Raw genomic sequence first — 11,922 nt, 5'->3', positions numbered from 1 at the left:
CTCACTCAGTAAAGTGGATTGTTTGGGCACTGGGTTCAACTGTTTGCATTCCAAAAGTAAATCTGTAACCAAAAACAAAATGTGAATCTCCCACAGAAAAAATGTGACGTTTAACTCGAATTTTTGACACGATTTGGCAAGGTTTGGCAATGGGAGTCATTGTCTCCAAAGAAAATCGAAATCGGACTAAAAAAGTCCAGCAGACCGCCGCGGTTGTGTCAGCTCTCAAGACGGCTTCGAAGGACAACAAAGGGAAAGTCAGTCCCACTGTTAGCAACCAAAGCAAAGATAGCCTGCTCGTTGAAAGACAAACACAGAATAATTCAAACGAGCTGCAAAACGCCAGGTTTTCCACAAGAGATGATGATTTGGACAGAGAACACATGGCAAGCATGAATCATGACAAAACGTCGCTGTCGTATGGTCTTCCAAATTTGGGAAATGCAGATTCCTATACCAGTGGCACGACAGGCTACTGGGACAAAAATGACAAATCTGCCGTTACTGTTCCATACTTTGGCGCTTGGAAAAATAGAGTAAGTGTTAAAAGCTATGAATTAATTCACTGTTTATCACAGGGCTGTCAACCCCCAACGTCTTCAAATATTGAGGAATGATAGATGACGTTAGCCAGAGTCCCTCGCAGACGTTCTTACGGATTCGTCACGCAATCATTCCTCTCCCACGAACGCGTGACGAACCCCTAAGAACGTTTGCGTGGGAGGCTCAGATGACGTCATAACGCACGGCACATGACGTCCTTAGTGCAAAAATACCAATCACTCCGATCGTCCAAATTTGCGATAAAGATGTAGTTGGCATTGTAACATTTGACCTGATTGGTTTACTTCCCACGAAGAGACCAATCGCATTACTATTATAATATTACATTATGGCACACCGGAGTTTTTGAGGAAACGATCGATGTTAACCTTTGAATAGCCCAAACAAGGCAAAATAGTTGACACTTTATTGTCGGAAACTTGAGTCTACTGAAGAAATGGCAAACTTCAGCAATTATCCGGGAGATTTCATACTATAATCTGGAGACCAGGAGATACGATCAAAAATCTGGAGTTTCCTATCCAGGAGAGTTGACAGCACTGTTATCATGCTTTCAATACCTGGTGCTGGGGTGGTGGGGGGAGAGAGGGGGGATGGCTGAGGGGCTTAGAGGGTATAACCTCTGGTAGAGGAAGGCTGGTTGAGAGATGGCAATACACATTTAAGAATCGCATAGGTAAAACATGAAAAAGAAGAAGACAAGAGAGAACAAAGTAGGAGTCCTCATGACACTCTCCAGTAATGGACTCTCTTGTAAGCAGACAGTTCTTATACTTATGCATGGCCACCTTCACAAAACCCCGTAAACTGCAAGCTCCAGTTACTGACACCTTTTTTGCCTCTCGAGGGTGTCCGCTTATGAGAGCTCCCACTGTATTCCCGGCTGGTGACCAAACCAGTTCCTAACCCTGCCTGGCAGGGGATAACTTAAGTGCCACACTGAGTTTCAGAAGAATTTGCAAGTTCAACTGTCAACTGTTGAACTGTTTATTAATTATTGTAAATTTTACAGAAAGCAATATCCCCTGCCAACAGTTAGCAGATTAGCTAGTCGAGGTGAGCAGTGGTTAATCTGGGCATGCCATGGCTCAGGCTTTATTTGATCCCTAATAGAGACCAGGCTTTTCCAACTGTCGACTTGAACCAGACTGCAAAAAGCCATCAACACTGATGGGAAGAGATGGTTTCCAGTTTAAATTAAATTGTTACAATTACTGTAAATTTGGGAGTGATACTTTAAGACTAATAAAATATATTTCTAGAAGATTGCAAAATTTACAGACATTACTGCGCTTTTCACAAACACAGGAACTCTAAATTTCAAAAGCCGCCTTTGCAGTTGTATTTTTTGCTGCTGTCAATCATAATCTCAAGCACAACAATGAACCTTTAAAAAACACACACAAACAGACGAAGCAGATCGAAATCCACCAATCGCAAATAAGAAATGACATGACCTTTTGGACCCATTAAAGTAAATTTCTGTTTTCTAAGAGGTCCGCTATGATGATTGACAGCTGCAAAAAATGCAAATGTCATTTGAACATTAGGATTCGCATGTTTTTGAAAAGGGCAGTACTTTGTACAAGTTTGATCGATGGCTGAGATATGGTCAATCAAAGACCATGAATTTTTGGATTTTAGCAAGATGTTGGTTTATCTGTGTTTTTTTTTTTTTAAATCATTTTTGCAGAAAAAAGGATAGGGATACCTCTCACAAAGGAAGGGGAGCCACAGGCACCCCAGGACCCCCTAGCTTTGCCCTTGCCCTAAAAAAATTTCTTTCATCCCTTATTAGGGCAGTTCCTATTGGCTATTCCCAATCTTGAAAGCAAGTGTTAAAAATTTTGTAATTAGTTTCTTTTTAATTAGGTCTTTGTAGGTAGAGTAATAAATGTCTTGAATAAAGTAAATAAATAAATAAAAGTGTTAAAAAATAATTATGATTAAAATTTAAAATACTAAGAGTAACTTACAATAACATGAATGAATAATGGTAATAGGACTGAGTGGAGTCTAGTTCGGTCTGTAATCATATGAGTGATTAACAAAAATCAAGTCCGATTTGTTTAATCGCGAGTATGATTACAAGGGTCAGTGAACAGCACTAGATGTATACCTTGATGCGTCGCATCTCAGTATATATCCACCACTATTCATCTCCCCTTTGGAGGATAGTTGTATATTATTGAAGAAAAATAGGATCAGTTACAAAAGTAAACAGGGGAAAATAACTTGTTAAGTCAAAATATGATGAAGAAAATAGGATTAGTTGCAAAATTAAACAGTGGAAAATAAACTTGACCTCAAATAATTGTTTATAAGCTACACTATATGTAAATTTCAGACCTGATGAAACAAACTGTAATTTTTTAATTCGTATAAAGGAACTTCAAGCAAGTAGACATGTGTAAAGAGGTGATGGAGGTAAGGCTAGCTTTCTTATTAGGCCCATCATAATTAAATTATACTCTGATAAAAACTTGAGCAATAACAGTAAATGACTGAAATATATTCTCATAAGTATATTAAGCATATCTACGTATATGTATGCTCCCCCCTTCTTGTCAAAAACAAAATGAACCTCGGATTCATGTTTAAATTTATGTATTTAACTTATTTTACAACCAAGAGTAAAGTCTAATTGCTTGTAAACAAATTAAATTTCATCACAAAAAAGGGCACAGATAGGTGTAAAGAATTATCATGCTATTGAAAATTATATATATATTTTATTTACTTTTCAAACAAGGTTGAATATGAAGAGCTGTGTTCTGTGTGCCATGCATACACGGGAGTTGAAGTTCACCCTTGCCGAGTTTGCTGCAAGGTTTTTCATGAGCTGTGCTTAAAGAAGAAAGGCAAGTTGTATGATCAGTCTGAATTGGATGCATTTAGGAAGGCAAACACTGAAACTGGATGGAGTTGCCATGATTGTGTGAGTACAATAGTGTTATTAATGTATTGTATTACCATAATTATACAGTCAAACCCCATTAATAACTGCTTACTAGCCTGGAATGAGCGTACAAAACCCAGAGGGGGGGGGGGGGGGGGAATACTCCATATTCCAAGAGTGACAAGAATGATCGAATGGGAGCTGAAATCAAAACCCAAAAAAAATCCTTAGGGCTTCAAACAAAAAATCCCTGGACCAAATTTAACCCCCCCAAAAATCCCATGCCGAATTTCCGAACCACAAAAATTTCTAGAGGAACTATGCAGCCAGGATACACAGGAACTATCACAAATTTTCAGATTGAATACCCAAAAAAATCCCTACTTAAATAAAGCTACCCAAAAAAATACTTGCCAAAATTTTCCTACCTCAAAAAATTCCGAAATCAAAAATTTCAAACCCTCAAAAATCCTTAATACCTCCCCCCTTCCCCCTCCCCAGGGTGCAAAATAACTGTCATTTCAGACTTCGTGCTTACGAGTAGTTTTTGTATCAGTAAATCTTTCACAAGTCTTGTACATTTCGACATTCCGATACGTTCCTTTATTTGCCGATTGATTCATTTGACTTTGTTCTTTTGTTTTCCTTTAATTATGAAACAATAACAAAATCTACTTAAGTTCATTTTTTACACAAAAGAGAATGGTAGTTGAACATGAAAAGCATGAACATGGACTGGATAAGGATGTTGTTGAAGCTCATGATAGTTTGGATAATGTCAGTTGTTCAAAGTTTCCATATCATAGTTTTACCCAGATCATTTTTTAAATGACCCAATTTACTTCCATGTGGGACATATGACCCACTTTGACTAATTTCTGGATTGAACACTGTGCAGGCTAGCTGTAAAGGGCCTATTTATATTCCACGTTTGGCTAGGCTTACAACTGAGACAAAATTAACTCTAGAAATAAGGAAGAATTTCCATAAGTCCTTGTTGGTCTATATTCATATCAGGTTAATTTTGAGCTAGGCTTTTTGTTTTTCAGGCTTTTGAGAAATTTCTTAACATAATTATATCTCACAGGAAAGTTTGACAACCCTTCTAACAGATGAAGAAATGCAACAGTTGATAGAAAATTTTGATAAACTAGATAAAAATCAAGGTAATGACATTTTAATGTTACGCTATTTACAATTAGGGTTTTAAACTGAATCCTTATCCAAAGCATTAGTGGTACTAGCCTCCAACGTAGATGTCTTAGAACGCGTGACGAACCCCTAAGAGCGTCTGCGTGGGAGGCTATAGCGGTACTAATCCGCCGCCCAGTTAGGACAAGAGAGTTTTAGCAACGACGATGGCGACGGCAACGAGAACGTCAAAACAGCAATAATAATATCACGTTTTATAAAGGACGTAAAACAAGCGACGACGAAATTTTCTTTCTCTTTCTAAACTTGGAAGCAGTCCCAAGAAATCAACTCCAGGGAAATTTGCCTACATTAGACATTTTCAGCGAATTGAAATAAACGCGACAAAGTTTGAAAAAACTCTAATTCATTTTAAAAGTGACGTTTTCGCTGCCGTCGCTTTCGTCGATGCTAAAACTCCCTACAGTTAAGAGAACGCTGGTGTACCGAGTGGGAGGCCATGGGTTCAAACCAACATCCAGGGTCTTTAAAGAACTGGTGAGTTCATGCTGGCTGTGATTAAAGATCTGATCTCAGTTGAGATGTTTGCGTCATACGGCAGTGACGTTAAGTCGTTGGCCTTGTCTTCTTCATCCTTTCTTATCAATTGGAAAGGGACGTAAATAACCCACACTGCTGTTCGAAAAGAGTAGGGGAAATAAACCCCGGCGGTGTGGTATAAAAAAGCGTACTAGTTTTTCAAGATAGTTTTTCTCATAATCGTTTTTTAAGGCACGAATATCCTGGGACCAGGACCCGCATTGGGGGAAAGGAGAAAAAAACCGACGTGGGCGAAAAAAATCGGCGAGCCTTTTCCCCCTCCCCAGGCCACCACTCAGTTCGCTTCGTTCGCCGATATTTTTCCTATTTAACCCCGTTTTTTTCGTTTTCTCCCCACTGCGGAGCCTGGTCCAAGGCTAAAGGTTAATTTCCACTAACGCGTTTTTGGCTACGCACGTTAACGAACGTAAATTTTAATCACGTAAATAAAATGGATGCAAGATAAAAGTGGTGAGCTTAAACGAGAAGTTGAGCGAGGTTCGACTTTTACGCTTTCGAGCGACCTTTCATGCATTACCCCTATTTTATTTGCGAACGTAAATTTTACGCACGTATGCACGTTAAAATTATGTGACACTGGAAATCAACCCTAAGGCACGAAGCGCTCCAGACCTCTCGTTCAGTGTCCGTTTGCGCGTTCTTGACCTGCGCAAAAAACGCGGACTGTTCTGCAATCTAGCCAATCAGAGTACAGCGTAACCTCTTACTTAACACTGCTTAATACTTTTATTTTATTTCTAATTTTAATCTCACGTTAAAATACAATTGAGAACATTTTCGTCGTTGATTCGTAATAATTGAAGGTTAATCTTTTTCAGATACCCAGATTAATGAAGATGAATACCTACGATATAAAACCGGAGAATACAGAGAAATACATAACGAGAAAATGCCAAGCTATATGGAAGAAGAGATTAGGAATGAGGTACTCTTGATGATTTTATTTTCTCAAAGCGGTCTGTGAAAGTGAAGAGAACTTTCTACGAACATAAATGATAAGGATCAAACGAGAAAAAATAAGAACCTTCAGTTTCGGTTTAGCCTTGACCACGAAGTCAGAGTTCGATCATGAAGAAAAGGAAAGTATAAATACAGTCGGACTACTACTGAATTCGTATTGTTTCAAATCTTGTTGCTGCTATTCTACCTCGTTGAATTTGTCAAATGTTGCCGTTTTTCTGGAGTTGAATTTCAAAGGTGACTATATCCAATTTTCAACCAGTTGAAAATTCGACGTTTAGATGTTCCGAACCACCTTATTCGTACGAACATTTAGTCACCTAGCCGTTCAAAAATTTGAACGCCAAAATTGAGGTCAAATTTTTAGCTGCCACGATCGTACCCAGATTTCTTGTCGACGAAGCCGAGGGCGAGTTCTGGTCAAATCTGATTTGTGCTCGTGATTGTCTGTCAGGAATGTGACAGACAATGAAAGAGCCCATTCTTGAAATAATTTCTCAAAATGGGAGCCGTGTTTTGACGTGTTAAACAACGAATTTGATAGAGTTGTGAAGTTTTCTCTAACAAAACGTGGTTATACGAAGAGCTTAAGTATGACCCAACTAATTTGTTGCTGTTTGTAACATCAACTTCAGCTCGGGAGTTAATTAAAAATTTATTAATAAAGGCGCTGGCTTAAAGCTCAACTGAGCAGTACGCGTCAACTTCTAAGCGACAATTTTCTTACCATTTTCTGGAGTCTTAATCTTGATACCGAGAGAGCGTTCTAAAAAGTCTTTAAGGATACGATAAAAATGATTTTTCAAGTTATATTGAGACGGAAAACTACTTCTTCAGCAAAAATATTTATTTATCTCTACTGATGACTTTGCAAAGAATGCGCGCACGCGTCACGTCACGGCATTCACGTCATTCGCTCACAATTAATCTAGCCAATCGAAAATATTGAATTTTCTTACTTGACCAGATCTCGCCCTCGGTTTTATCAACAAGAACAAAAAACGTATCAGCACTCCGATGTCTTTTTTTTTGGCAGTTTAAACAAATGGACAAGGATCAAACAGGTACAATTGATTGGTGGGAATTCCTAAATCATGAAGCTTTAAAGCGAATCGGTGCAAACAGAAGTAAGGTAAGAATATTTTTCTTTCTGATTTTCTAAGCAATCAATTGACAAAACAGTTTTCCAAGAAATCAGTGAGTTTGCCCTTTACAAGTTCGCCCGGTAGTGAATTAGCCCCCTATTTTCCTGGCCCCGGTTGTTCAAACGTTGGATAGTGATATCCAGCCGATAAATCACTATCCAGCGGACAATTGCAATATCCAATGGATAGAGATTTATCCACTGGATAGTGCTATCCAGCCGTTGAACAACCGAGGCCTTGTGGTAAATGATTTATGGATAAAAAACCTACGGATGGAAAGCGTTGCAAGTTATTTTCATTGTGAAGAATCCGGCGCAACTTGTGACACAACTTTGTTAAACAAAATAACAGGCACAAGAATTGTCTCGACTGAAGTTAATGACCATTTTAAAGATGAATGTCAGACGGGGTCGCTGTTCAGCCGAATTGCACAATGGAGCTGTTTTGGGGAAACTATTGCTCTTCTTATTGGAAACTGGCCAAAAATTCACTCTCCAAAACAGTCCCAACACCCGTGCCCAAGTCAAAATGGCTAGCCCACTCGAGTTTGCTGGAGTTTTACTTTGCAGACGCATACAAACGTTTATCCCTTTACTATGAAACTCTCAAAACCGTGAACACCAGAATTGTTTCTTGAAAGTGATTGTGTTGAAGGGAAAAAGCCAATCAGGAGCGGGAAAACTAATACGAAAGCAGCAAATGGAGTATAAGTTTTTCGTTTTTTGGCTTGACCGCATGCCCTGATTTTTGTTGTGATTGGTCATAACACAATAAACGTTCGTAAAATATTTCAGGTGTTTATAGTTTTAGCAGTTTAACAATAGATCTGTGATCCACATGATATTTTTCCGTTTACGAACTTATTTAGTATGGGCTGAAGAACATGGAGATCGATGGAGTTGGACTTCTGGCCCCGGTTGTTCACACATTAGATAGCGCCATATACCGGATAAATCCCTCTCCAGTGGATAAGGATTAGTTAAACCACTTGCGTTTCAGTTCACTGACTAGAGGTTTATCCAGTGGATAGCCAGTGTGTCCACCTGGCAAACAAGACTGTTTATTCGCCACTTAAGAAACGAAAAGGGGACTGGAGCCGAAATGTGTCCCGCAATTGTTTGTGGGATCGTTGCTGGGTGGGGGAGGGGAGGGTCGCCGCGCCGCGCCGATCAGCTATTGGCAGAAGTCTTTGCAAAAGCTAACGCGGCCCAGTTTCCTTCTCGTTTTTAAAGTTGCGAATGGGCCATTTCGAGGCTGCATGGGAGACTGGGCCGGTGTTGTGTCGAATTGCACTATGGAAATGTTTCGGGGTTGCTTTTTTTATTGGCTTATACAACGTTGCGCGGGAAAGTGGGTCAAAGTTCGTCCCCGAAAACAGTCTCACTGTGCCTTTCGACGCAAAGTAAACTTACACTCGCGCGCGACCTTAAATTGCCGATACCCTGCGGGAAGTATAGGGGAAAATTCGGCGGGCGGGCGAGAAAGTGAATGGCGCGCGCAATTTTCTTCTTTGGCGCGGTTATATGGGAATAGGTATCAGGACATGTCTTCAATGTTGTTCTTATTCCTTGCAGTTTCAGCTTGTTAGAATGCTGTCCCCTCTCGAGATCCAGAAGGCTCGAGATGTTTTCCACGCTTTTGATAAAGATGAGGATGGCTATATTAACTCCCACGAAGTGGCTGTTGGATTTAACCGTTGGTTTGGAAATCTGAGAGTATTCGACAAAGACCGGTAAATTAAATCAGTCCTGTATTCCTTGGTCTTCTTCGCAACTGTTTCCGGGGGGACTCCCATATATAAGTGATGGGGACACTAGTCGGAAAATTAAAATTAAACCCCTAAAGGCTAGTTTTCACGAGCGACGGAGTCGGTGTCGGAGTCGGCGTAATCAGAAGCGTAGAGCTTATGATCTAATGAAAACCAGATTGTCGGTGTCGGAAGCAGAAGCAGAAGAACCAAACCAATCACAAAGCGTGGGATTGTGTATTGTGATTGGTTTATCCTTCCGCTTCTGCTTCCGAGTCCGACAATCTGGTTTTCACTAGATCATAAGCGGAACGTAAGCGACGGAGTCGTAAGCGGAGTCGAAATAGGGATGGAAACGCCTTGATTCTTCTGACTCCGATTCCGGCGCCCTTATGACTCCGCTTACGACTCCAATTTTTGCTTTTCACTAGGTCATAAGTGTTCTTACGACTTCGCTTACGACTCCGACTCCGACTCCGACTCTGTCGCTAGTGAAAACCAGACTGAAGGGAGACCCATGAAAATGAGACTAAACTGACCCGAAAACGGACTAAAACGGACACCACTGCATTTTTTGTAAAGTTCTTCATGCACAGCCCTAAGCGATACCTGAAGGGGCAAATATAGTGACTTTCTGTCCCAAACACCCTAAGTGAGGCCAAAATCTGCAACTTACATCTCTAAGCGAGACAACGAGCATCCCCGTCATTTTATGTGGGAGTGTCCCCAGGAACCGTTTGTAACACACCATAACACTCTCAAAAGTCACTTGCTCATACGAAAAATATATTGTGCTTCAGGAGTTCATCATTCGGTAAAGGCCTCGATCCACGGGATATTTCTGGACATGTTGATCGCCATACGAGGATGTTCATGGATGCTGACACGGATAAAAACAGGTACTGGGCTCTGCTTCTCGAATGTCCCGTCAACCTTACAGACCCGAAGCCATATTTTAAAATCTAAATCTAAAGCCAAAAGAAAGGAAGCGCCGGCTTTAGTCCGTAACTAGACTTGCAGCAAGTCAACCTGACGAGTTTCAGTTTCACAACAGAGAGCGTGTGGAGCGAGCTTTTTATAGGACGAAGGACTTTTTCGACACTGTATCCCCTAACCAGTGCATTTGTTTCGCAAACTGATAGTCTTTTTGCTTAACATTCAAACATATTAAAACATCGGTCTTGAATGGGAACAAAACATCGTTCCGGGCCCGGTAATTCCCGCGGGATTTTCGGGAAACGGGCCCCTAGAACGTTAGGGTCGCAATGCAGGGAAAAGGATACTGTGTCTCCTCGTTGGTTCCAGGAAACAATAACACATTGTTTATCATTATTTCCATTGTTTTACGCTCCGGGTAGCAACCAATAGAAAGTGAAATATTAAAGAAAGAACAAAAGTACACTTTCACAGGTCTTATCCGTACAACCATTTTGAGATTTTGCGTGGGACTGGGTCGGGGTTGTGCCGAATTGTAATATGGGACTGTTTTGACCCAGTTTCCTGTGAAACCTTGTAACAGCCAATTCCGGCAATGAAAGAAGTGATAGCGTCCCCGAAACATTCCCATGGTGCAGTTCGTCACCACACTGACGCTGTGTCCATCTCTGCCTAAAAACTGGCTTATAATCTCCAATGATCACTTAGAATTATTTTGGTTTACTGATCTCCGAACGTTTTTAATTGCTTCTCCTTTCGTCGACCATAGCAACATAGCTTGCGAACGCAAACGTATTTCCAGAAGCAACGACCGGAAATACGTCTGCGTTCGTAAGACAGCTAGTAAAGCTCAATGACTGCGTAGCAGGCGCCGGTCTTTGTTTTTTTTACAGAGCGCGCGAGGGGAACACGCAATAGGGAAAGGAGCCACCACTCCTTTCCTCCCTTTTCGCGCCTGCGCGTTCTCGAGATTTCTCGAGAAAAAAACCCGGCGCCTGATACGCAGGCTATTTTAACGGCTTGTCTGTATTATTGCAGATTGGTGTCATGGGACGAATATTTGAGAGAGCAGGCTCTGTATATTTTAGCTGCAAGACCAAATTGACTGTTGCCACGTCCTCTGTGAGACAGATACACACAAAACGGAACAAGTGAGGACTTGTTCTAACTGGTGTGTGGATGGGACTCAACGCTGAACTAAGCGCTGGTGTGAACTCGTGCAAGATTTGAAACTTGAGTGAGATATTCGGCCATAAACGCATACCGGTATACGGCCAAAAGATATGCAAATAACAGAAGTGAATCATAAGAAATTCTATCAGTGTCGTTATTTCCTTTATCCCATTGCTTATTCAGGCAATTTCACGTTACGAACACCTTGACAGGTTAATCTGTTTGCGAACAATCGAACGCGCTTCCAATAAGTAAATCAATTCCATCATTGATCTATTCATTACCGGACCCTTTTTCGTATCCAGTCCTGTTTTTATGAAATAAACGTAAAGGTAGAGTGATTGTTTGTAGATTTGTGTTATGTTATAGACAGATGCAGTTCCCACGGAAATCCTTTCTGTAGACTATAATCTTGAGTACCAAAAAAGCAACAAGCATGACACACCCTAATAGAATAATGAAAGTGTTCAATTTCTGTTGTCTGGCTTAACATGCGCAAGAATAGCTAAGAATGTATCATAAGTATCCCCGAGGTGTGTTCCAATGCGGTTTTTTTTTTTTTTTTGGGCGGGGGGGGGGACCAATACAATTTACTTCCTAATATGGAGTTTTTAAGCTTTCGCGCAGTGTGCGTGACTACCGCGTTTTTGGAAAAACAAATCAAAACATTTTCCTCCATACAAATCCTTACATTTCGAAGGTTATATTTCGCGCTTGGTTCACCTGTGGTTCATGAAATCACAGTT

At 40.6% G+C, this 11,922-nt stretch overlaps 1 protein-coding gene across 1 annotated transcript; it reads left to right on the top strand.

Moving 5' to 3' along the window:
* The first annotated feature begins 34 nt into the window (after positions 1-34).
* LOC140921699 (PHD finger protein 24-like) lies at positions 35-11,572 on the top strand. The gene is made up of 8 exons (XM_073371710.1): positions 35-536; positions 3,317-3,502; positions 4,551-4,629; positions 6,034-6,140; positions 7,212-7,307; positions 8,895-9,052; positions 9,868-9,966; positions 11,042-11,572. The coding sequence occupies exons 1-8, from the start codon at positions 150-152 to the stop codon at positions 11,106-11,108; spliced, it is 1,179 nt and encodes a 392-aa protein (XP_073227811.1). The 5' UTR covers positions 35-149; the 3' UTR covers positions 11,109-11,572.
* Positions 11,573-11,922: the final 350 nt, after the last annotated feature.

Source organism: Porites lutea, chromosome 12 (assembly GCF_958299795.1).
Source record: "Porites lutea chromosome 12, jaPorLute2.1, whole genome shotgun sequence".
Taxonomy (NCBI): domain Eukaryota; kingdom Metazoa; phylum Cnidaria; class Anthozoa; order Scleractinia; family Poritidae; genus Porites; species Porites lutea.
This window is presented reverse-complemented; position numbering and strand designations above follow the sequence as displayed.